General features: G+C 54.5%; 1 protein-coding gene across 3 annotated transcripts; it reads right to left on the bottom strand.

Annotated features, from left to right (window-relative positions):
- Window positions 1–984: 984 nt before the first annotated feature.
- On the bottom strand, window positions 985–24,806 carry LOC143834065 (class I histocompatibility antigen, F10 alpha chain-like). Of its 3 annotated transcripts, none has more exons than XM_077330626.1 (7): window positions 15,925–16,198; window positions 14,423–14,515; window positions 5,502–5,939; window positions 5,146–5,260; window positions 3,776–3,846; window positions 3,458–3,590; window positions 985–2,007 (listed from the first exon to the last, which is right to left on the bottom strand). In XM_077330626.1, the coding sequence occupies exons 1-7, from the start codon at window positions 16,042–16,044 to the stop codon at window positions 1,511–1,513; spliced, it is 1,467 nt and encodes a 488-aa protein (XP_077186741.1). In that variant the 5' UTR covers window positions 16,045–16,198; the 3' UTR covers window positions 985–1,510. The 3 variants fall into 3 exon arrangements, with proteins under 3 accessions (XP_077186741.1, XP_077186742.1, XP_077186743.1); XM_077330627.1 differs by having other exon boundaries at window positions 985–2,004; XM_077330628.1 differs by lacking the exons at window positions 985–2,007; window positions 3,458–3,590; window positions 3,776–3,846; window positions 5,146–5,260 and adding exons at window positions 19,604–19,882; window positions 22,493–22,765; window positions 24,048–24,806 and having other exon boundaries at window positions 5,687–5,939; window positions 15,925–16,209.
- Between the last annotated feature and the right edge of the window lie 1,356 nt (window positions 24,807–26,162).

Raw genomic sequence — 26,162 nt, 5'->3', positions numbered from 1 at the left:
TAATAATGATGGAGACATTGACTTGCATTGGCCCCGAATCGTCCGAAACTATTCGGGAGCCTTTCCAATGCAAGTCAATGGCCTCCATTGACTTGCATTGGCCCCGAATCAATTCGGACCAGTCCGAATCGGCCGATTTGAATCCGAAACGGTCCAAATCGGGGCCTCCCTGCACAACCCTAATCAGGAGTGCCTGGCCTAGCCAGAGCAGGGCCCAAAAGCATCAAATTTGTCTCCCCCGAGGAGAAAAGGGGAAGCCGACAGAAGGGACTTATCTGGCAGCCCTCAACCATCGGCCGGGAGAAGGGCTCCTCCGTCTTAGGGGCCACGCAGAAATCACAAGTAGTTCACGGCCTCAGGGAGCTCAATCCACATGGCAGGAGCCACGGCCAAAAAGACCCTGGAGGCCACGATCCTTTAGGGCCAGGGATCCCTAGCTGGTTGGGATTGCTGGACTGCAATGCTCTGGGGAGGGGGGGCACGCATCCAGAGGGGCAGTCCTTCAGACGTGCCAGGTCCAGATTAAAACCAAAACCCTGAACAGGATTGAAACTCATCCGGGAACCAAAGTGGCTGCAACCCAGACAGCTACATTTTGGACAAGCTTTAATTTCTGGAGCAGGGTCAAGGATCGGCCAGTGTAGAGCGAGCTGTAGTAATCATGTCTGCAGGTGACCGTTGCGTGGATCATGGTGGCCAGGTAGGGTGCTAGTAAACAGGAAAGGGGAAAAACGCCAGCTGAGATACCCTTGTGACTTGAGCCACCGTCGTTAAGGAGGTGTCGAAGACAGTCTGGGAACTGGGAAGTTCTTAATGGTGTCTTGGTCTTCTGGAATAGTCAAGAGGCTGTGAGATCTCGATTGGAAGTTTGGGATGGTCCCGTGAGTGGCGGACCAACTGGTGAGGGGTCCTCTGAGCCCTGAGCTCGGTTGGGATGGCTTCCCCAGGTTCCGTGGAACGACTATCATACACACAAATGCATAATTTTGTACAAAGATTAATTCTATTTATTGTACTTTTGAAGGGACCTTAAGAACAGACTTCAACTCCAAAAGATAACATTCCTTCCCCAATTTCCCAGCGTGGGCTTTGTCAAGGGAAAGGCAGGGGGTGCTGGAGATTCTCCACTGTAATTGACCTCTATGAAAATCTGCTTAGATTGAACAGGCAAGAATGCTCCCTTCACTTAATAATGAAAATTAATTCTTAATATATGACAGCACTATAATGGGACAAACCTCTTCAGATTTAATGCTGTTACCCTCAACTTTTCTTTTTCCTCACAGGATGGGGGAAAGGAAGTGTTTCTACCAATTTTGTAGATGTCCATTAAAGTTAGATTGGCAAACAACCAGAAGTAGAGAGTAATCTCTAAGCCTTGTGGTGCTGATCCGAATATCTTCCTATGCCATGAGCATTCAAATACTTTGTCCCAGGTGGATTTTTTTATGCTGCTGAAGAATCCACCTTGCACAGAATCTTTTTGAACACTTTGAGCATTCAAAAGGTTTCACCCCTCTATGAGTTTTCTGATGCTGTTGAAGAGTGCCTCTCTGACTGAATCTCTTTCCACACACTGAACATTCAAAAGGTTTCTCCCCTGTGTGGATTCTCTGATGCTTTTGAAGATTGCCACTGTCACTGAATCTCTTTCTACACACTGAGCATTCAAAAGGTTTCTCCCCTGTGTGGGTCCTCTGATGCTGTTGCCGATGACCCCTCTGACTGAATTTCTTTCCACACACTGAGCATTCAAAAGGTTTCTCCCTTGTGTGGATTCTCTGATGCTTTTGAAGAGTGCCACTCTCACTGAATCTCTTTCTACACACCGAGCATTCAAAAGGTTTCTCCCCTGTATGTGTATAATTTGGTACACCCAGATGTCTTTCTTTCTCTTAGGCCTGTCTCCATTCCTGATGTTTTCTTTCACGTCTTCATTTTTAACTCTCTCTAGCAGTAGCTGATGAAGCTCCTCCTCCTCCTCCTCATTCCTCCAATTGTCCTCTGCTGGAATAAGGAGAGAGATCCTCTTAGCCTTAGGGATACTTCCCCCTTCCCTCCTAAGAGCCACAGCTCAAACCCATGGCTGCTCAGAATTGAGTCAGAGATCCCCCATGGCTACTCCTTGCCTGTTCCCGAGAGGGGGAGAGAGAGGGGAGGGAGGGAGGAAGGGAGAGGGAGAGAGGGAGGAATGGAGGGGGAGGGAGGGAGGATGAGAGAGGGGGAGGGAGGGAGGAAGAGGGAGGATGAGAGGGAGGGTGGGAGGAAGAGAAGGAGAGGGAGGGAGGGGGAGGGAGGGAGAGAGGGAGGAAGAGAGAGGGAGGGAGGGAGGGAGGGAGGAAGAGAGAGAGAGAGAGAGAAGGAGTAAGAGAGAGGAAGGGAAGGAGGGGGAGGGAGGAAGAGAGGGAGGAAGTGAAGGAGAGGGAGGGAGGGAGACAGGGGGGAAGAGAAAGGAAGGGAGGGAGAGGGAGGGAGAGAGGGAGGAAGAGAGGGAGGAAGAGAGAGGGTGTGAGGAAACGAGAGGGAGAGGGGGGAGAGAAGGTGGAAGAGAGAGAGGGAGGAAGGGAGAGGGAGGGACGGAGGGAGGGAACGGAGGGAAAGGGAGGGAGGGACAGATGGAAGAGAGAGATCATACTTGTATGGGAAAGGAGAAAGATTCAGGCCCACCCTCTGAACCAGTATAAGGGGGATGCATTATTAAGGCAAAGATCTCTGTACATCCCCTCAAAGTTCCCTTATCCTTTTCAAGAATGGGCTAATGGGCTAATTGTGGTGTCACCAGCAGGGAAGGGGGGTTAGGAGCCTTCTGTGAGCCCCTGTTAAATTCCTTGATTGGGTCCTCTTTGAGAGGGAGAAAGCACAATACGGAGGCAAAACACGCTACCCTGGTGCTCATGCCATGCTTGTGCAACTTGGCAGTTTCTTGCTTCATCAAGATGAATAAGTGTTACATGGAGGAATTCAGGGTACAGCTGGAATACTTCAAATCCCACTCAGGGAGTGTGGTAATGGTTGGCAAAAGAGAAGTGAGGATCCTGCCCCTTCCAGAGTCCTCCTGAGGGCCTCTCCCATCCCCTTTGCCTCAGGCCAGGACACCAACTCTGGCTTGGCCACAATTCTGGCCTCAGTTTCCCCTGGGCAAACACACACAGACCCACGAGCACAGGAGGCTGCCTCATCCTGAATCAGGCCTTGGCCCACTGCAGTCAGTTTTCTCTACCCAGAACGGAGGGGTTCACCCAAGTCCCAAGCTAAGGTCTTCCACATCCCCTCCTATCTGATCCTTTGAACTTGGTACCTTCTGCAGGCCAAGCAGAGGTTCTGCCAGTGGGCCACAGGCCCCCCCCCCAAGTAGAGGGACAGGCCTCAGAATGGGGCATTGCCATGCAGTCTCTTGAATCGCACCTCATCACAAGGGCCCCAATTCCCACGTTTTGCACCCGGGACAGCCCCTTACCCAGAAAGGCCACATTCTCAGCGTTCTCCCGCATGACTTCCCTCCACAGAGCCCTTTGGGCCGGATCCAGCAGGGCCCCCTCGGCCGGGGAGAAGGAGACGGACACGTCCTCCAAGGAGAAGGAGGGGAGACCCTGGAAGGGAAAGCAGACCCCCCTCCCCCCCTCAGAGATCACGCCTGGCAGAGGGAAAGGGACAGGATGCAGGGCTTGGGAGGGGGGAGGGAGGGGCCTTCAGAGGACCTCCCAGGAGCAGAAGCCCCCCCCCCCCCCCCGAGAAGGGAGGAGGGCCCAGGCTGCCCCCTGCTCCTCTCTCCTACCTGGACTGGGGGTGCAGCAGCCGCTTCCTCCCCTCTGAAAAGAGGAAACCTCGACAACATCTCTTCACTGCCTGTTAGAGACAAAAGAGGAAGGAAGGAAGGAAGGAAGGAAGGAAGGAAGGAAGGAAGGAAGGAAGGAAGGAAGGAAGGAAGGAAGGAAGGAAGGAAGGAAGGAAGGAAGGAAGGAAGGAAGGAAGGAAGGGTGTTTGCTTGTTTGTTCCCTCCTTCACCCTGTGGACACTCAAGACATTTTTAAATCCCTTTTTTACTAAATCCTGGGAGAGGCAGGAGAGAAGCAGCTGACACCCATGAGCCTCAGGGATTCTACACGCTGCCAACATATTTCAGACTCCTGCAAGACGTGTGTCTGGCCCTGGGGGTGGAAGGAAAGAGGGGGGCAGAAATGACATCACACCACCACCATCACATTTGGCCAGGTGTGACTTGGGCGCATCTGGAGATTAGGGTCCTATGCCAGACACAACACCAGCACAACATCACATCTGCCACAAGCCCCTCCCCAAAGCTCCTGCCAGGCCAGGCCAGGCCAGGCCTGCCCCCCCCCCATGCCAGGAAACTATTTTCCACCCCGGCCCACCTGAAGCCTTCCAAACACTGGCACAGCAGCCAGATTCCCCGCTCAGGCCCGGCCCCCGAGACCGGCTTTCAGAGCCCCAGAAGGGGGGGGGGGGCTCCCTCTGTGCCGAGGTTCCTCCACCTTTTCTCTTTTCAGCCAGCTTGAATTCCTCTTGGGATTTCCAATCCTGCGGCATCCGCACTGCTTCGGGCATCCCGGAGAGGAGATATTGGAACGTTTGTTTGTTTGTTTAATCGACTCCTGTTATCACCACCACTCCCGAAAGGGTCGTGGTGGTATAATTCCTAATATTAATTCCTAAAATTCATGGGAGGAATTGCGCTCCCTAAATTAGTCTAAGTGGCCGTTGTGGGATTTCTGGGCCGTGTGGCCAATTTGCTCTTTTTGGCCCTGTCATGTGGCCAGTAACTGCAGGGGGCACCTTCAGAGGGAGGGCAGGGCAGGGGGGGGCGGGGGGGTGGCTCTCTCTGGGCCAAAGTGCGGAGTGTGCAAACAGCGGCTGGGTCAGAATCACAGGGGCTCGAAGGACCGGACCACGGCCCCACAGCCCGAAAGAGCCAGAACAGCCAGTCGACTCTGGCCGTGAAGCTCCAAAAAGACTTCAGTCTTTCTAACCTCCATTTCCAGGCATCGGGTCTGTTAGTGGACCCCGAGAACTCCAAATTAGCTCTGTGTTGTGTGAAGAAGCATCTGGTTTTTCTCCTGACCGGAACTCTCCCCCCATCAAATGCACAGGGTGCCCCAACTGCTTCTTGGTAGGACGAGTCCTTACCCCCGGAGAGGGCACTTTGGGCACGCTCCACGGCCTGCGCCCGCTGCCCCTCCTCAGACGGAGCCTCTCCCGGCTCAGGGATTGCAGCTTCCGCCTTCACGGAGGGTCCCAACATCTGAAAGAGCAGCGAGGGAGGGGGGTAAGAGACAGAACGGAAGAGACCGAGCAAGGGGGCCTGCCCCACTCCCAGTTTTCTGGAGGGAGGAGAAATGCTCTAGTAGAGGAGGCAGCTGAAGGAGGATCTTACATCTCTCATTTGGATGGTTAATACCTGGACAAATGTCCAGCAGGGAAATTTTTGTATAAGGCCAGAGACCGTGGCTTGAATGGGACACTCCTGCAGAAACCCCCCTCACCTGCTCGGCCTGCCTCTCCTCCTGGGCCTGGCTGAGGAGGAAGCCTTCGGCCAGGGCCACCGCCTGGGCGCTGCTCTCCGGCCCGCATCCTCTCACCCAGCCCTGCATCTCCCGGGGCAGGAGGGCCAGGAACTGCTCCAGGGTCACCCGGTCCAGCATCTGCTGCTTGGTGCTCCTCTCCGGCTCCAGCCAGCGGCTGCAGAGTCCGTGGAGCCGGCTGCAAACCTCCCGGGGCCCAGCGGCCTCCTGGTAGCGGAACGGCTGGAAGAGCTGGCCAGGTGCCCCTGAGGATGTGGGAAGCTCTGGCATTGGGCTTCCCTCGAATTCAGCACCACTCCCAGCTTGTGTGGGATGGGGGCCTTTCCTGGCTGTCCTGCCACCGCTGGGTCCTTCTGGGTCCTGCTCTTCCTTCCCTTGGCTATGAGGAGAGGCTTCTCCCTGGGGGAAGGAGAGACACAGACAGTAGTGTGGAAAGTGAAGGAGAATGGAGAATCAGCACAAACCTTCATACCCTGAAGAAATACATGAATATTTTCCTGGTGGATCAGACACAAAGGGCTTCTCACGGTTTGTCGACCAGGTTTGAGATCAAGTTTCTGTTTCTGCTATTTTCAATATGCCTCCAAGGCTGTTTGGGAACGTCTCTCTCTCTGTCTCTGCTTGGCTCCTTAAGGATGTTTCCAGCTCCCAAGTCCACTGGCTCCGCCTGCCCCAGGGGCTGATTCTTAAGGGAGACCCAAATGGACAGGAGGGATGGGGACCCCTTGGCCAACGCCGGGCCTGAAGGGTCTGCCAGGAGCTCCCGACTGAGGGGAAGGGGGCGGAATGTGTCCAGGAGACAGGCTCCAGTGGGGATCTGGCTCTTTGGGCAGCTCTTGTGGGAACTCCTCTGGCTTCCACCTGTGCTCAAGTCCTGACCTATATTAAAGCTGGTCATTCTAGTCCCGATTTGTAACCCGCCACGAGCCGGTCCTGGGAATGGGGGGAGGGATATAAATTTTAACAACGGCAGCAGCAAGAGACCAGAAGGCTGCAGGCCTTTCTCCTTCCAAGGGGAACCACCCTGGTCCACAGTAGCCCCTGGAGCCCTTTCTCCTCTTTGGAGAAGCAGGGTGGAGATATTCTAGTTACACATTAATTTACAGGCTGGCCCTCCCTGCAAGCAGACTCAGAGTGGCTCACAGCATCGACAGTTAAAGCATCTTAAAAACGTCCCGGTTTAGAAACATCACAATTCAAACATCTCCGTTCCATTTCGTCATAGCTCCACGGGCCTTTCTGCTGAGAGCAGGGGCTATGGGGGGGGGGGGTCTCCTAAGTGCAGGGGGAAACCGGCATAGCCAGGGGAGGACATCTGGGAAGGGAGAGGCGGAGAGAGCCCCCACGTTCCTCCCCTTTCCCCCGGTCTCAGCCATGGGCCTGGCGGAAAAGTACCGTTTTAAGACTAGCTGGTGGAAGAGTAGCCTGTAAACTCATCCCACCAGACGGGGGCCAGGACCAAAAAGGCCCTGATGCTGGTCGAGGCCAATCAGATTTTTATGGGCCCAGAGATCACCAGCATATTACTGTTCTATGTCTGGATGTTTATTTTATGTGTATTGTAAACCCTCGTGAGCCAACTGGGCTGGCAGTGGCAGTATATAAATACAATAAATAATAAAACAATATTTGTTCTTGCAGATCATATTTATTTATTATTATGTTTATATACTGCCACTCCCAGCACAGCTGGCTCTAGGACAAGGGCTGGTGATGGGAAAGAAAAACCATAAAGTTCCCTGGAAGACGCCGGGGAGAGGCGGTCCCTTAGGTGGGCAGGGCCCCGGACACAGGAGCCCTTTAACACCTTGATCCAGGAGTCGGAAGGGCCCTCCAGGGTCATCTAGTCCACCCCCTTGCACAGTGCAGGACACTCACCACTCCCTGCCCTCCCACAAGGACACTCCCGAAGAAACCCCCTGGATGCCCGCCTGCCTGGCCCCAAGGGGAGATGGGCCTTTCCCGGGGCGGCGTGCCAGGAAGAGCCAGGGGAGCCGCACAGGGGCTCGATCCCTCCACCTGCTCACAAGAGCGCTTCTGCCTGGTTCTGTGCGCGGTCTGGGACCCACATACTTGAGGGACCACCTTGCGTCCTATGCTCCCTGCAGGGTTTTACGCTCTGCGGGTTCAAATGGGTTGGTCATTCCCGGCCCAAGAGAGGCACGTCTGGCCTCGACCAGGGCCAGGGCCTTTTCGGTCCTGGCCCCCGCCTGGTGGAAGGAGCTCCTGGAAGAGCTGCGGGCCCTGCGGGAGCTACCAGCTGTCTCTTCCGCCAGGCCTTTGGTTGAGGCAGAGGAGCGGAGGAAGGTCTGGACCCCCCTCCCGGGCTATTCTACGGGCAGATTTAATTTGATCTGGAACCCCTCTGTCCACACACACACACACACGCACACACACACGCCCCGGGGATGTTATTAGACGGGAGTTGACTGTTTCTATCTTGGATTTCTTAAGGACTCGTGTAGCTTTCTGACTTTTTAGGGGATTTTTAATGGGGTGATTTTATTGTTTTATTTTACATGTTGATGATGTAAACCGCCATGAGCCATTATTTCTGAGAATGGCGGTATATAAATCAAATTATAAATACATAAAAGACTCCCGGGGACGGAGCAAATGGTGTGGCCGGGAGGCGCGGGCGGGAGTCCCGCTGGATGGGGCCAAAATATCCCACCCCCCCGGCGCCCCCGATGCTGGGCTCGGCTCTTTCCTCCCGATGCAAAGAGACTTAAACACCCCCCCCCGCCCCCCGCCGCCCGAGACCGCTGAACGGGCGCGCGACCAGGTTGCTAGCCTCCAGGCGAGGCCTGGAGCTCTCCCGGAATTGCTCCCGACCTCCCGGGACGGAGGCCACGCCCCATCGCAGCCTCCCCCGCCCCCAAATGCGCCCCCTTGCAGGAGCCCGCGCTCACTCCCGAGGAGACCTCCTGCTCCTGCTCCTGCTGCTGCTGCTGCCCGCGCTGGGGCTGCAAATCCGGATTCCCTCCGATCCGCCTTCCCGCGCCAGGAGCCAGCCCCTCCCCCTCCCTCTCCCCCCCCCCCGGCGGGGGCTCTCTAGGCCGTCCTCGGCGGGCTTAACCCTTCCCGCGCTGCAGAGGGGAGACCAGGATCTCCTGCCGGCTCCCCCGGGGGTCAAGGCGGGGCAGGAACAAACGCAGGCGGCTTTTGCAACGAGGCCACCTGCGCTGGACCCTTTGGGGCTGCGGGGCCGAGAGAGAAGGGAGGGCCGCGAGGCCGGAAAACCTCTTATGATGTTTATTCCACTGCAGAAGGAACACCTTTTAGAAGCACCATTTTGACCCAGGTGGGATGGAGGTGAGGCCCTTATGGGTCAAGCCAATAACCTGGGTCTCCACCCCCTTGGACATCCCGCGGGACCACCCTGCAGCCACCACCCGAGCCCCCCCCCCCCCCAAAAAAAGCTGCTGACGGGTTCTGAAAAGCTGCTCCCAAGATCTCCCCCTCCCGCCCAGCCTCCCGTGGTCGACTGGAGCAATTGGGACTTCTTCCTCCCGCCTTGAGATTGGGTCAGTTCGACATAACCCTAACCTCAGCCTCGGCTACAGGGATCCCCCTTCTGCAAGATCAGCCCAAACGGCATTGCAAAAGTCAGACAGAGCGTGGAAAGAAATTCAGCCAGAGTGCCTATCTTCTCTCTACAACACCAAAGAATTCACAAAAGAGGGAAAGTGCTCTGAGCGTGGAAAGAGGTTTTGTTTCCGTAGCAGTTTTCAACAGCATCTAAGAAACACACACAAGGGAAACTTTTGAATACTCAGAGTGTGGAAAGAAAGTCCGCTTTGCTGCCTTCAACAACCCCAAAGAGCCCACGAGGGAGAAACATTCTCATCAAGGAAGCCACAGATGTGAGAAATGCTGGGAACGCTCTGAGTGTGGAAAGAGATTCGGCCAGAGTGGCCAGAGAACCCACACGGGGGGGGGGGGGGGGGGCTAATCTTTTGAAAGCTCAGACTGCGGAAAAGAATTCAGTAATTATATTGGCCTATAATTTTTGGTCATGTTAGGGGCTTGACCCTCTTAATAGATTAGCATTATATTGGTCTCTTTCCATGATTCCGGTAATTCATTGTGTATTCATTGTGTATTGTGTTGTAACTGTATTCTGGTAATAAAGTTCATCTTCAAAACATTTGTAATGAAGGCAGGTTGACCATCTGGCCCTGATGTTTTTCTCAATTAACTTTTCTTATTAGTTTTACCACTTTGCTAATTGCTATGGGGCCATTCACAATTAGTCTTTGTTCTCCTGTTAATTCTGGGATATTGTTCTTATCGATATACAATTAGGTTTTGAAAATCCTAAAACTTATTGTTCATTGCCTGCCACTGTGGACACGCCAGCTTGTGGTGGGTTACATTAAAAAATCAATACAATCCCCAATTGTATTATTTAAAATGTATTTGAGACTGAATTATGTACAAATGATGATCATTACGTAATCACTAAAATGTATTAAATGTGAATAAATGAAAGGTGAATAAGTGAAAGACTATGATTAACTGGCATAAAAATTTTGGTTATAATATACAAATGGAAAAATGGGAAAGACTGTGGCAGAAAAGTATTAAATGTACATTATGCTCAACGCTTAAATAAAATATATATAATGCCATGTGTAGGAGACACCAGATAGATTGAGTTAAATGTATAAGAATGTTTCATATAAGTGCAGGAAACATAAACAAATGCCAGGAATGTTTTACCACATGTGGTGGACTTCTTGCAAAGCAAAAAAGTTCTGGTCACAAATACATATCTATATACAAAAAATCTTGAAGACTAACATACAAATGAAACCAGAAATATTCCTACTTGGACTGCTAGACAGGAACCTGGAGAAAAATTATGGGGCTTTGTTTTTATATATGACGACAGCAGGGCAAATAATATAAGCTCAGAACTGGAACACTAGAATATACCCACTAGAGAGGATTGGTTGATGAACATAAGTGAATCTGCAGACATGGCAAAACTTACTCCATGGATCAGAGAAAAATCCATTGCTTCTTTCCTGTCTAACTAGAAACCTTTTATGGACTTCCTGCAATATAAGGACAGAAATGTCTTACTGACTCTTGGGTTTAAAAACTAAAAATTAACAAACGGCATTTTTCAGGTACCAGGTATGCTCTCTGCATGAGGCTTGTGGGTGTCAGGGAGCAGGTTGGCTCCCTTGAAGCAAAGGATGCCAGTCAGGAGAAGTGGAGGATTTTGGGGAAGAAACCCTCAGGGGCTTATCAGAACAGCCCACTCCTGTGCTGACAGGAGGGAGAGCCTTGAATTCAGAGGGCCTCCATCCAGATCTAGAAGGGACCCCCTCCTTGGGTGACGGACTGATCGATCGTACCGAGGATAGCCCTATGGAGCTGGAGGGAGGTGGACCTTCTGGTAGCCAGTGACTTGATCTAAGAACATCGAGACGGGGGGGGGGGGGCACGAGGGGACAGACGTTTGGCTGGCTGGCTCCCATTTGGTTCTATTGGTTCTATTCTGTACTGGTTTGGCTCATCCCAGAAACTCCCCCACTGGCTAACAAATCTCAGCCCTCATTCCCAGCCAAACCAGTACAGAATAGACCGGCTTCACTTGAACCAAACAGGAGCCAGCCTGCAAGCTGCTTAAAAAAAATGAAACAGCTTGATTGAGAGGAGAAACAAGGGTGGTGAGGAAGAGAGGAACGGGATCGTCCTAACTGTCTAAATGTTCTGGAGGGAAAGCAGCAGGAAGCGCGCTCAAAGAACACAGAAGGAGTCTCCAGTTTGGACCCAGGAAAGTATTGGAAGAACATCCAGAATTTCCTCATCTGGAGGGGGAAGGGGCCACACAGGCCATCTAGTTCAGCCCCTGATCAATTCAGGATCCGCACAAGCATCCAGGAGAAGTGTCTGTCCAGCCGCTGCTTGAAGACGGCCAGTGAGGGGGAGCTCCCCACCTCCTTAGGCAGCCCATCCCACTGCTGAACTGGACTCCTAGAAACCTAGAGTGGGAAGGGGCCATGCAGGCCATCTAGTCCCACCCCCTGCTCAGGGCAGGATCAGCCTCAAGCATCCAGGAGAAGTGTCTGTCCAGCCGCTGCTTGAAGATGGCCAGTGAGGGGGAGCTCCCCACCTCCTGAGGCAGCCCCTCCCACTGCTGAACTGGACTCCTAGAATCCTAGAGTGGGAAGGGGCCATGCAGGCCATCTAGTCCCACCCCCTGCTCAGTGCAGGGTCAGCCTCCAGCATCCAGGAGAAGGATCTGTCCAGCCGCTGCTTGAAGACGGCCAGTGAGAGGGAGCTCCCCACCTCCTGAGGCAGCCCCTTCCACTGCTGAACTAGACTCCTAGAATCCCAGAGTGGGAAGGGGTCATGCAGGCCATCTAGTCCCACCCCCTGCTCAGTGCAGGATCAGCCTTCAGCATCCAGGAGAAGTTTCTGTCCAGCCGCTGCTTGAAGACGGCCAGGGAGGGGGAGCTCCCCACCTCCTGAGGCAGCCCATTCCTCTGTTGAACTAGACTCCTAGAATCCCAGAGTGGGAAGGGGTCATGCAGGCCATCTAGTCCCACCCCCTGCTCAGTGCAGGATCAGCCTCAAGCATCCAGGAGAAGTGTCTGTCCAGCCGCTGCTTGAAGACGGCCAGTGAGGGGGAGCTCCCCACCCCCTTAGGCAGCCCCTTCCACTGCTGAACTAGATTTATATATCGCCGCTCTCAAATGTCTCATGGTGGTTTAAAATCAATAAAACACATGAAAAACCCGTAAAACCCCTTAAAATAACACAACATGGGCGATCTATAATTTGCCTCCTCCTCCCCCCTCGCTGTTCAGCTTTGGCTCCATAGATCTTCCTTGCATTTTCCCCTGGGAGTGAGGAGCTCAGCTAACTTCAGCTCAGAGATCCTGAGATGAAAACACCGAGATGCCGCCTCGTCCTCAACCATACGCCTGGCGGAAGAACTCCGTCTTGCAGGCCCGGCAGAAAGCTGGTCACTCCGGCAGCTCCAGCCCTCAGCTCTTCCGGGAGCTCATTCCACCAGGTTGGGCCAGGGCCAAAAAAGGCCCTGGCCCTGGCCGTGGCCAGGCGGACGTCTTGGGGGCCGGGACAATCAGCAAATTCCTACCCGCAGAGCAGAGAGCCCCGTGGGGGGCATAAGCAGATACGTCTAAGTATGCTGAGGACATCCTGTGGATTCAGCCACACTCACTGATCTTGCGTTTCCAGCAGGAAGGGCTGTGAGCAATGGCCTCCGGAGGCTTTACTGCAGGGGACATAAGACTGGGCAATGGAGGAAACCCAAAGAGCTGATTCCCATATTGATGACGAGGGTCTCCATTGGCGGCCCCGGGAATCAGGTCCAAAGGGAATGGCTTCCGTGAGCCTAAAATACGCCTTCGCATGCCTGCTTTTACCCCCCAGCGTCTCAAGGGCTCGGGCCTGGTCCTCGGTACCAAAGGCTGCTGAAAGAGGGGCCAGAGAGGCACGGCCTTTGGGGGCCCTCAGGCAGAGCTCACCGCTGGAGACCCCAGCCCCGCATCTGGCCCTGAGCCTGGCCTGAAGCCAGACGAAAAAGGACCCCCAGGCCACGGGTCCTCCGTAAAGAGCAGGGAGTGCTCTGCCAAGGAGTCCTCACCTCCAGTTAAAACCGCCCTGAGCCGCATGAGAGGGCGGTATAAAAATCTAATAATAATATATAAATAAAATCACAGATTATACTGATGGCATAATTAAAACAGTACAAAAGAATCAGGAGGCATCAAAAAATAAAGCAGAATCAGGATCACAGTCAGGCCTCCCTGGAGCTACACTCCAGCTTCAAGGGGGTGTGAACTAATTCTCAAATGGTTTTCTTATCTATTTTATTTTTTGTTTCTTTATCTGATTTTTCTACCGCCCTCCTGGTAGCCTGGCTCAGGGTGGTGTACAACGATATATATAATATATACAATCATTTTAAATTTTACATTAGGCTACAAATTAAAACAGTGGAGAAACAATGAGGGCATTCAAGTACACAATACCTGCCTCACCACCCCTAATTTCATCCAAGCTGGGTGATGTTCTGGCGCCTTGTATATAGTGACCCTTAGTCCCGATTTTCTTCCTTTAGGAACCATCGACTTCAGCCTCTTGAACGGGCCCTTCCCTGGGACGAGTGGGGCTGGGGCGTTGCTCTGTGCCATCCCCCACTCACCCCCCCACCCGTGGGCTGTTTGAGTCTCCCACCGCCGGACATCGTGGCCTCTAGGAGTCGGTCGCCGTGTGCACCATGGGCAGGAGGGAGGGCTTGGCCGGGCGAGGAGAGTCCGGGGACGACTGGGGAGACAGGGCTTGGAGGTGCCGGGCAGGAGAGCGGGGAATGGCCGGTTTCACGGAAGGGTGGCCAGCTTTCTTGCCGGGGGGATCAGTGCGTAGCAGCGGCTAGGCCATAAGCGCTCTTTGACCGCCCAGCCAGCCGAGACCGAGGGAGGGCCAGACCTGCGGCCTTGTGGGGCAGATGCCAGAGCGCTTTACTATTTTTAATATCTGTGCACCTTAGCCTTGTATTGAATGATAAGGCGATGGCTAGTGGATAAAAGAGGGGGCAGAAGAACGGGTGGGGCCTGCTAGACCCTAACATTCCTCCGGTCCCAACCAAAAGCCTGGCGGAAAAGCTCCGTCTTGGAGGTCCTGACGAACTCCGGCAGAGCCCAGATGTCTGACGCAGGGCTCCGGAGCCCCCCCACCCACCCCCCACACTGCTCTTGCAGTCTTTTGGGGACACCCTTGACAAAATGACATGAGGAACGCTTCCTGGGTCCCTTCCTGAGGCAAAGGAGAGTCTTCAGGAGGGTCATGGTCATCTCCAGCTGATTCACTCCGTGACGCCCCCCAGGCTCACTTACTGATGCAAAAGGTGACTGCAGCCCCCACCAGGACCAGAGCGACCAGGACGCCCAGGACCACTCCCACGAGGAGCCCCACATCGGGCACAGGGCCTGAAATAAGAAAGGGACAAATGTAAAAAATTCAGAAAAAATAGGAATTGTATGTTTTTTTATCCCAATTATTGTTTTTTATTACTATGTTGTTTACCCACCCTGAGCTGCACTGGAAAGGTGGGTGGGAAAAACAGTTTTACGTATTTATTTATTTAACCCATTACAAGACTAATGAGAGATCATGGAAGTGAAGGTATTTGCTCCGGAAGTCCTCAGACTGATTTTGGCATTTATCGCATGGGGTGTGGCCAGGAGATCCGGCAACTGAGCCTACAGTCTGGCAGCCGGGCGAGAGCCGTTTGGGGGGTGGTTTGCCGTTGCCTGCCTCTGCGTCATGACCCCCCCCCCGCGTTCCTTGGAGGTCTCCCATCCAAGCACAAGGCAGAACTGACCCTGCTTAGCTTTCAAGATCTGACATGAGCAAGTTTGTGGAAGCTCTGGATGAGGGGCTCCGATGGGCCTCCCTTCCTGGGGGGGGATTTCTTCCTGAAGATAACCCCCCCCTCCATACACACACACCAGAAAGGCAAAGAGGGAGAAATAAGGGCAGGAGATGCCCCTCCCCCACACCCCAAAGCTCTCTGAGTTTCCAGGAAGCCACAGGGATGGCCGGACTAAGTTACACGGGGAGGGAATGAAAGGGACCCCCCCCTAGTTTCTGAACAGAGCAGAAGAGCTGGTGGGGTCTCTCCTCAGAGAGCCTCTAGGGAAGGGCGGGGTATAGATGTACAAATAAATAAATGAAAATATAAATAGCTGCCAGACAAGGACTGGCCCCAGGGATGTCCTTCTCCAGGCAGGGCCTTCTCCAGAGCGGCCCCAACAAACAGCTCTGAGCCCCTTGCAAAGACATCCCTCTCCCACCTTCTTCCAAGAGCAGGGCGGTCTGGTGTAAGGGGGCATGATTCACTCTTTTGACCCACACAACAACCCTGTGAGGAGGGCTCAGCTGGGAGAAATGGCCGGCTTGAAGTTGGCCAAAGATCTCCGTGGCCCAAGTAGGGCTTCAAACGCCCACCTTTACCCTTCCCCGTCTCTCAGCATCGGAGGTTTATGGAGTTTATGGAGCTCTGAAAAGGCCTTTTGGCTGCTTCCCCTGAATGGGGAACGTCTCAGTTTGTGTCTTTGCAGGCTCCTTTGGCTTCTTGTGTCACAAACCTTCAAGGGAGCAGAGGGAACCGCACAAGGCTCCCCCCACCCCCGAGGGGGCACCGTCAGTGGGGGTCCAAGTACCCTCCCCCCAAATAGCTACCTTCACTTCCTCCCCTGGGGATGTGAGATCCTTGCTGCTGCTGCTGCTGTTTCTGAGGGGTGTCTTGCTGAGTCCCTCCTTCCACTCTGCATGAAGCTCCCAGAGTCGGCCATCTTCCCCCCAAAGGGCCAGCCTCCCCGCCCCAGACTCTCACCTGGCTCCTCCCAGGCCAGGTCCAGGGGCTCCAGCAGGCCGTCGTGCTCCACGTGGCACCGGTAGAGGTCCCTCTCCTGGGGGTCCACCTCGATGTTGATCCAGGTGTGGTAGGTCCCATCCGAGTTGGGGACGACACCCCCTGTGTAGGTCTCCTGGTTCCAGACCTCCTCCCCCTTCCGCCAGGTCACCTCGATCTCCTTGGGGTAGAAGCCGTGGGATCGGCAGACGAGGGTCTCCCGGCCATCTGATCTCGGCTTGCGGGTGACACGAACCGTTGGTGGGTCTGCAAAAGTAAGCAACGTTGGGCCCTGGGAATGCAGCATCTCCCCTCGTGCAGGCAGGAGAGATGCTGGCCCTGAGGAGCAGAAGAAGAGCAGGAAGGAGGAGGAAGAAAAAGATGTTTTTTTTTGTACCCTGGTTTTTACTCCGCAAAGGAGTTCCAAAGCAGCTAACAAGCACCTTTCCCTTCCTCTCCTCACAACAGACACCCTGTGAGGTAGGCGAGGCTCTGAGAGAGACTGCTCTGTGGGAACAGCCTCTTACAGGACTGTGACTAGCTCAATGTCACCCAGCTAGCTGCATGTGGAGGAGGAGTGGGGAATCCAACCTGCTGCTCTTAACCACTATACTACGCCAACTCTCAAGAAGAGTTGGCTTTTATACCCTATTTTTCAGTACCCGAGGAGGTCTTCTAAGAGACCTACCATCCCTTTCCCTTCTTTTCCCTGTGAGGTAGATGAGGCTGAGAGAGCTCTGAGAGAACTGAAACTGTTCCAAGGTCACCCAGTTGGCTGCATGCAGAGGAGAAGCGGAGAATCAAACCTGGCTCGCTAAGACTGGAAGAGCCGCTGTTCCAAACCAGGACCCCCACCGGCTCCTCCCAGGCCCAGTCCAGGGGCTCCGGGAAGAAGGGCAGGGAGCTTGGCCAGGGGTCCCGTGGTCCAGGGTTTCCCCACCAGTGGGTTCCCAAGCCTGGCACCGTGAGCCTAAGATGTCTTCGGGTAGTAAAAAACCAGGTATAAAACCAGCCTTTATTTTATTGTTTGGAAGCATTCCAAATTCTGAAGGAAGCCTTTTTCATTCTCTCCCTCACTCTGCTCCTTAGCCCTACTGGTGACTTGATTGATTGATTGATCATGCTTATATACTGCCCTCCCCGGAGGCTCAGGGCGGTTTCAAATGACCGTTCAAACGCTGCAGTGCCCACAACTCTTCTGCAATTCTGAAGTTGGAATCTGTCCCACTTATTAAAGTTAGTTCAGCAGTGTCTATAATGTCATTGCTCTCAGCTAATGAGAAAGAAAAAAAACCAAAACTTTTTGCCTTCACAGCCAGTGACATCTGCAGCTCTTCTCCTGGTTCTTCAACACACCTGGTGATTGTAGATGCAGATAAAGTGACACAACTGACACAAGATACCTTCTCAGGGCACATTTCTCCCAGTACTTGAACCAGGCACTTTTTAACAAATTCACCCTCAGAGAATGGTCCACCACTCTCGGCAGTACATTTAACAATATGATAGCTGACCCTCACAGTAGACGCGTTCTCTTCACATGCTTTCCAAAACTATTTTGCTGCAAAAACACTGATTTTTAAGAGAGTTTATCTTGTTCACTCGCACATCTCCTCTTGTGACAGGATTCAAAGTGCCTTTTGATACTGTACTCCTTTAATACTGAGACAGTTTCAAGACATATCAGGCCAACTGCTTTGTTTAAACCAGGGGTAGTCAAACTGCGGCCCTCCAGATGTCCATGGACTACAATTCCCAGAAGCCCCTGCCAGCTGGCAGGGGCTTCTGGGAATTGTAGTCCATGGACATCTGGAGGTCCGCAGTTTGACTACCCCTGGTTTAAACCAACAAAGTACTCAGTAGTCCATTTGTTATTAAAGACACAGTGCTCATCTGCAATTTCTGTTTCTTTGAAATAGAACCTCGTTTTGCAGACATTTTTACAGGGTTTTTAGCAGAGCAGCAGTTGCAGAGTTTCACTGTTGTCCTTGAATAAATAAAAATATCAGTATAATTTTAGGGGCCTAACTACTCCCTTTCCCATTAAATCCACTCCACTCTAGCTGCTATTAGCTGGGGATTTTCAATTCGACCATTGCAAAGAAGAGAAGAGACCCCTGGCCCCCTGTCCACTAAAGTTCTCAGAAGCACTGGGCTATATACACAGGCTAGGAACGGTTTTTTAAAAATGGATTGTGAATCTGGCCTACCAGATGGTAGAGTTGCAATCCTAAGTATATTGAATAATATTAGATTTATTTCTTAATAAACACAGTCCCTTAGAAGTTTAAATATACACCTGCTAATATGTTTTAATTTTAATACATTAAAAATTGGGGATCACCAAAAAAAGTGCAAGTAGATGGAAAGGGTGACTGAGGGCAGCTTTTCACCTGGAACAGACGATATGCCACTAAGCTGGCTTCAAACTACATGCAGGTACACCTACACAGCACTGCTTGCCAGCCAAGAAGTAAGATGGCAGCCAGAGGGAGGGGGACTTGGCTGGAGGGAGAGGGGAGGAGGGGAGTGCCATAAGCTTCCCTGCTAAGAGAGCACTCAAGGAGCTACTCAGCGGCTTCTGAAGTCTCAGATGTGTAAGAAGACTCCTAGCTGGAGCGAGGAAGGGGGAGAGGCAGAAGAGGTAAGAAGACTCCTAGCTGGAGCGAGGAAGGGGGAGAGGCAGAAGCAAACAAGGCCAGGAGTCAGAGCAAACAGCTCTTGTTGTGGAAGGAAGGAGGCTTTTGCTTGCAGCAGCAGAACTTCACCAGTCACTTTGGAAGCCACTTGCTTGGATGGGTGGAGCCTCTAGAAATGCTCAATATGCAAAGCACTTTGTATCGTCTTTTTCCAAAAATACCAGGGCTTTTACTGTCCTTTTCCCGCCTTTTTTTTTTTTTTTTTTTTTGCAAAAGCAGACCTGACATCTCCTGAACCCATTCCCACAGCGACTTTACGTTCCTTATATACATACACGGCTTCAACCTGGCAATTCATGGAGAGGGGAGTTAAAAGCTGAGTGGTCTGGGTGCCTGAGCTTGGCTGGCTGGCAAAGCACCTAGACTGGCCAAAGTGCTTTATGGAGGATAAGATCAAGAGGGGGCTGACAGGAGGAGACAAACAATGCTGTCATTGTCTTTTTTGCCAGAAAGGGACAGGATGAAGGGCAGCAGAGGGTGCCTCTTGAGGCAGGAGGGACAGGATGGGTCTGAGGGGAAATGCCCTGGGGGTGATAGAAGCAGACAAGGGGGCTGGAGGGCCGCACAGAAAGAGGTCAGGGGGCTGTAGGCGACCCGTGGGCCTCAGTTTGAGGACTCCTGAACTAACCAATATGAGGGTAGTTAAAGTCGCCCATGATTATGGCTCCCTCTTCTCTGGATGCACCCCCCCCCATTATTCTCCATCTCAATATCACCCTGAATGCTTTGATTGGGGGCTGATAGTATGCCCCAGGACAAAATTACTTTGGGGGCCTGGAACTGTCCCCCACTGTGATTCAGTGGAGGAGTCAACCCCTTTTAAGGTTTCTAGTTCCTTAGACACAATGTCCTCTTTGATGGACACAGCAACAATTTTCTGGTGTATGTGGGGAGATGAGGCATAATCCTCTTCCTGCCTGCCTTCCCCCTCCCCCACCCACCCACCCGTTTCCCCTCCTCACCCTTCCTCAGCAGAGCCTCCTTCCCGTAGCCCAGATATCCGTTCAGCCACTCCACGCAGGTGTCTTTCAAGAAGTGCTCCCAGAATTTCCCCCGGTCCCGATCGGCATCCCATTTCCTCTTTATAGGGTCGGCCTCTGCATCCATCGCGGTCCAGGTGAGCGTCTTCAGGTCCAGGCTGAGGAAGTCCCTCCCGTTGAAGCCGTACTTCACAAACCCTCTGGAGGCCAGATGGTCCTCGCTCTGCTCGCAGCCAGAGAACACCTGCAGGGTGTGAATCCCTGAAGAAGACACACAGAGACGGGATAAGTACAACGATCCTCCTGGCCCAAAACCAAGCGCATTATTCAGGAGCTTCACTGAGATCCTTCAACGCCACCGACCAGGAATTCTTCTGGAGACCTTGGCCAAATTCATCCATCATTTCCTAGTGGTTAGACTCTTACTCAAGTGGCTGATTCCAGAAGGGTGTTCGTGGGGACTGCTGCTCAGGGTATGCTGTGGGGCCAGGCAGGGTTCCCTCTTACCCCCCTATCTTCATGTAATTTCTATGTGAAAACACTGCCTGGGGATTGGGAGTCAGGGTCTCCCAAGATGCAGATGATGCCTAGCTCTATGTTTCCTTAACATGTGATTCAAATAGGTCAATACAGGGCAGAGAGGGCAAAGAGGATGGAGTCTTCCTAAGGACATCAGAAGAGCCCGGCTGGGTCCGGCCAGGGAGGGCCCATCCAGTCCAGCCTCCCATCTCACCCAGGGGCCAGCCAGTTCCTCTGCAGGGCCAGCCACAGAGCAGAGAGGCCGAGGCCTTCCCCTGAGAAGACCCTCATAAGAGTCCTGCTGGGTCAGGCCAGGGAGGGTCCCTCCAGTCCAGCCTCCCGTCTCCCCCAGGGGCCAGCCAGTTCCTCTTTAGGGCCAGCCACAGGGCAGAGAGGCCGAGGCCTTCCCCTGAGAAGACCCTCAGAAGAGCCCTGCTGGGTCAGGCCAGGGAGGGTCCCTCCAGTCCAGCCTCCCGTCTCACCCAGGGGCCAGCCAGTTCCTCTGCAGGGCCAGCCACAGAGCAGAGAGGCCGAGGCCTTCCCCTGAGAAGACCCTCATAAGAGTCCTGCTGGGTCAGAGCAGGGAGGGTCCATCCAGTCCAGCCTCCCGCCTCACCGAGGGGCCAGCCAGTTCCTCTGCAGGGCCAGCCACAGGGCAGAGAGGCCGAGGCCTTCCCCTGAGAAGACCCTCAGAAGAGCCCTGCTGGGTCAGGCCAGGGAGGGTCCCTCCAGTCCAGCCTCCCGTCTCACCCAGGGGCCACCCAGTTCCTCTGCAGGGCCAACCACAGGGCAGAGAGGCCGAGGCCTTCCCCTGAGAAGACCCTCAGAAGAGCCCAGCTGGGTCCGGCCAGGGAGGGTCCCTCCAGTCCAGCCTCCCGTCTCACCCAGGGGCCAGCCAGTCCCTCTGCAGGGCCAGCCACAGGGCAGAGAGGCCGAGGCCTTCCCCTGAGAAGACCCTCAGGAGAGCCCTGCTGGGTCAGGCCAGGGAGGGTCCCTCCAGTCCAGCCTCCCATCTCACACAGGGGCCAGCCAGTTCCTCTGCAGGGCCAGCCACAGGGCAGAGAGGCCGAGGCCTTGCCCTGAGAAGACCCTCAGAAGAGCCCTGCTGGGTCAGGCCAGGGAGGGTCCCTCCAGTCCAGCCTCCCGTCTCACCCAGGGGCCACCCAGTTCCTCTGCAGGGCCAACCACAGGGCAGAGAGGCCGAGGCCTTCCCCTGAGAAGACCCTCAGAAGAGCCCAGCTGGGTCCGGCCAGGGAGGGCCCATCCAGTCCAGCCTCCCATCTCACCCAGGGGCCAGCCAGTCCCTCTGCAGGGCCAGCCACAGGGCAGAGAGGCCGAGGCCTCCCCCTGAGAAGACCCTCAGAAGAGCCCTGCTGGGTCAGGCCAGGGAGGGTCCCTCCAGTCCAGCCTCCCGTCTCACCCAGAGGCCAGCCAGTTCCTCTGCAGGGCCAGCCACAGGGCAGAGAGGCCGAGGCCTTCCCCTGAGAACACCCTCAGAAGAGCCCTGCTGGGTCAGGCCAGGGAGGGTCCCTCCAGTCCAGCCTCCCGTCTCACCCAGGGGCCAGCCAGTTCCTCCAGAGGGCAAGCCACAGGGCAGAGAGGCCGAGGCCTTCCCCTGAGAAGACCCTCAGGAGAGCCCTGCTGGGTCAGGCCAGGGAGGGTCCCTCCAGTCCAGCCTCCCGTCTCACCCAGGGGCCAGCCAGTTCCTCCAGAGGGCAAGCCACAGGGCAGAGAGGCCGAGGCCTTCCCCTGAGAAGACCCTCAGGAGAGCCCTGCTGGGTCAGGCCAGGGAGGGTCCCTCCAGTCCAGCCTCCTGCCTCACTCAGGGGCCAGCTAGTTCCTCTGCAGGGCCAGCCACAGGGCAGAGAGGCCGAGGCCTTCCCCAAGAAGACCCTCAGAAGAGCCCTGCTGGGTCAGGCCAGGGAGGGTCCCTCCAGTCCAGCCTCCCGTCTCACCCAGGGGCCAGCCAGTTCCTCTGCAGGGCCAGCCACAGGGCAGAGAGGCCGAGGCCTTCCCCTGAGAAGACCCTCAGAAGAGCCCTGCTGGGTCAGGCCAGGGAGGGTCCCTCCAGTGCAGCCTCCCATCTCACCCAGGGGCCAACCAGCTCCTCTGCAGGGCCAGCCACATGGCTTAGAGGCCTTCTCCTGATGTTGCCTCCTGGCACTGGGACTCAGAGACTGACCCTCTGAACATAGAGGCTCCCTTCAGTCACCAGGGCTAGGAGCCACAGAGAGATCTTTCTGAAACAAACCTGTCTAATCCCCCTTTAAGACGCTTATTCCTGTGGCCATCACTACACCCTCTGGTGGGATATGACGGCAGGAAGATGGTGTCTGCAGCTCCTCCGCTCACCCCTGCTCTGGTTGTACAGGCCCTTCAGATGCATCAGGTCGGGGATGACGTTGGAGGCGAAGTTCGTTTTTGTGCTCCTGGCCCAGAAGTCGGCGTCATTGCGGTTGAGCTCCTCCGTCCAGGACGACTGAGGCACGCACTGCCTGTTGTCCTGGTTGTAGCGGCCGAAGAGCTGCCCGTCCATGAACACCAAAGAGGTGTATTGGGGCGCCTTCTTACCACGCTCCCAGACGCCCGTCTTGAAATAGTGGAGGGTGTGCAGAGGAGAGGAGCCTGGGGAAGAAAGGAGCGCAGAGTTGGCGGAGGGGGGAACAGCCAAGGACACCCCCAATCCCCTTTCAGGCCCCCATGAACTCAATCTCCCCCTGCAACTGGGCCATTTGTGGCCTGGGCCCAAGCTATTTGGGGGACTGTTCTCCCCCTGTGCCCCCTGCTGCGCCTGGCGCTCTGTGGGTAGTCAGTTTGGAGACCCCTGGCCCCCGTGGGGTTCACCCGGCCTTGACCAAGACCTTTCCAGCCCTGGCCCCTGCCTGGCGGAAGAGCTGTGGGCCCTGACAGGACTTCTTCAGCCCAGCAGGACCTCTAAGACGGCGCCCTTCCGCCAGGCGTTGGGTGGAGGCTGGAAGGGGAAGATCTGGCCCCACCTCCATGTCCCTGAACACATTTAGCAGCCAACTGGCAGCTCAGCAAGGGGCGGGTTGTGGAGGGTGGTTTGGGGACGGATTTCAGCTGTCTCTTTTATTGATTTGCTGTTGTATTTTAATGCATGTTGTCAGCTGCCATGCCTCGGAGCAGTAGCCTAGAAATCAATCAAATCACAGGGCCTTTTGTAGGAGGAGCCTAGAGAAGAAGAAGGAGAAGGAGAAGAAGGAGGAGGAGGAGAAGAAGAAGAATTGGTTCTTATATGCCGCTTTTCTCTACCCACAGGAGGCTCAAAGTGGCTTCCAGTCACCTTCCCTTTCCTCTCCCCACAACAGACACCCTGTGAGGTGGGTGAGGCTGAGAGAGCCCTGATATTCCTGCTTGGTCAGAACAGTTTTCTCAGTGCCGTGGAGAGCCCAAGGTCACCCAGCTGGCTGCAAGTGGGGGAGTGCAGAATCAAAACCTGGCATGCCAGATTAGAAGTCCGTGCTCCTAACAACTACACCAAGCTGGCTCCAGAGGTGACCCCCCCTCCTTCCTGGCTGTCTAGCTTGCTGAGGGGGGCGCATTGGCAGGTCTCCCCAGGGCACAGAAAGGGGCTGAGGGCTGTGTCTGGGGGGGGGATCCGCTCTCATTGTGGGAGCTGCTCTCACAGCGCAGTTCTGTCAGAGCTCTCTCAGGCCCGCCTCCCTCCCAGGGTGTCTGTCGGGAGAGGAAAGGGAAGGCGATGGTCGGTCGCCTTGAGGCTCACTCGGCCACCATCTCAGCCCGCGAGTTTGGCTTGAGGCTCCTGACTCAGCGTTGAAAGGAGGGAAGAAACTCCTCTCCGCTCTGCCGCCAGGAGCAGAGGGCGGCGTGCAGACCTCCCGCCAGAGGCGCAGGAGTCCCCTCATCCCCTCCCTGCCTGACTCACCCGGACGGCCCCCGCCCAGCACGGGCGCGACTCCCCCCAGGAAGACCAGCAGCTGCAGCAGCAGCAGCAGCAGCAGGGCCAGAGCCTGGACGGCGGCGCCCATCGCTGCAGCCCGGCCGCGCCCTCGGGCAGCGGGAGCAGCTGGTGGGGAGCGAAAGCGAAAGCGGCGGGAGGGGAGGGAAGGGGGCTCTTGGCGGAGCAGCTCCCGTCGCGGGCAGGAGGGGCTGGCTGGCCAAGCCGGGGCGGGGGGCGGGGAGGGTCTGGCTGCCCTGCAGGCGCCTCCGCCGAGGCGGGCTTCCGGGGTCCCAAAGGCGCTCCCGGGCCAGGAGCCTCCCCGCCCTTGTCTGGGCGGTGCGAGCCCGGAGACTCTTCGGCGGCGCCTGGCCTCTCTCCGGAACAAGGAAGGCGGGCGCTCCTCGCCCCACTGTGCGGAACAGCCGCGGACTTCCCGAGGCTTCCCGGCGCCGGGCGGGCTCGGAGTTGCTCGGGCGGCGCTGCAAGGCGGCTGCGCTCCGCTCCGGGGGTCTCCAGGCTTCTCGGCCCCCCGCCCCGAGGACTCTAACTTTGTTCCGATCAGAGAAGCTCCTGCTGACGTCGACGGGATCTGCCTCGAGGGCGGAACTTTTCCTTCCGCATTCTCGTCGTTCTCTCTCTGTGTAGGTTGCGGGGAAGGGCCGGGTCGCCGTCTGCCCGACAGTCAGCCGCAATAACGGGAACGTGATCTGACGGCCTGCGCGGTTTCTCCCCGCCCCGCTCGGCTCCCACCGGGTCTGTCGAGCTGGGAGCGTTCAGACTGACACCAACCTCGCTAGAAAAGCTACGTTTACAAAAGAGATGTTTTGGACCACATCGATAAAGAAACTGCGGGGCCCCCACCGAATGAGCAGCGGCGGACACTAAGGAAGGAAGCCCCCAGAGACTTCTTACCCCGACCCGCCTGGGGCCCCCACTGGTCAGACTGGGAATCAGGGCCTGGAATCGCTGGGCTGGTCTAGGCGAGAGGTTCAGCTGCGCCAGTCACAAAGCTTTTGGAGGTGACCAAGAAGACAGCTCAAACGGCCACGGAGTGTGATGGGTGCCAGCTGAAGCGGATCGGCCCAGGTGCGAAGAGAGGGTGCACCCTGCAGCTCAAAAGTTCTCGTGGACTCTCCCTTAAAGAGGCAGGAAGGAAATAGCCAGGCAGCTGGTTTCTCCACAGGGCTGCAAGAGTGTCCTTTGTCCTCCTGCTGTCTCTTTGTCTGAGGAAGAGGGAATGCCCTCGGAAGCTCCTGCCTTGAGCACATCTCTGTTGGTCTTTAAAGGTGCCTGGCTGGACTCAGAGGTTTGTTGTGCTACTTCAGACCAACACGGCTACCCACTTGAATCTCATGCTGCTATGTTAGAGCTAACCACTAGATGTCACGGGTATAACATCAGGATTTTTGTGACAAATGCAATAAAATAAATTCCATATTGCTTTTCTTTATAAGGTTTAAGACAGATATAAGTTCTTTTCTGGAACAGGCAATTTGCATCATGCAATATACACGTGACACCTAATAATATTTTACAGTAACCTTAATGAGGATGGAAAGGTATTTCTAGTTATCAAAAATGGCAACTCAAGCTTGGATTAGAAATAGTGTCTCTTCTTTTTCAGCTATTCTGTGTTTTCATCATTTGGCCAGATTATGTATGGGAATCGCCAGTATGTTTTTGTTTAACCTCTTTTTGTGATAAGGTCTTATTGGAAAATAAAGAACTGCAATTAAGGTATGAGAACAACAAAGAATATTGTAAACATCAGTATATATATATATATCTATATATATCTATATCTATCTATCTATCTATCTATCTATCTATCTATCTATCTATCTATCTATCTATCTATCTATCTATCTATCTATCTATCTATCTATCTATCTATCTATCTATCTATCTATCTATCTATCTATCTATCTATCTATCTATCTATCTATCTATCTATCTATCTATCTATCTATCTATCTATCTATCTATCTATCTATCTATCTATCTATCTATCTATCTATCTATCTATCTATCTATCTATCTATCTATCTATCTATCTATCTATCTATCTATCTATCTATCTATCTATCTATCTATCTATCT

Source organism: Paroedura picta, chromosome 3, assembly GCF_049243985.1.
Source record: "Paroedura picta isolate Pp20150507F chromosome 3, Ppicta_v3.0, whole genome shotgun sequence".
Lineage (NCBI taxonomy): Eukaryota > Metazoa > Chordata > Lepidosauria > Squamata > Gekkonidae > Paroedura > Paroedura picta.
Note: the sequence above shows the minus strand (reverse complement) of the source record. Positions and strands in the feature narration are given on the sequence as shown.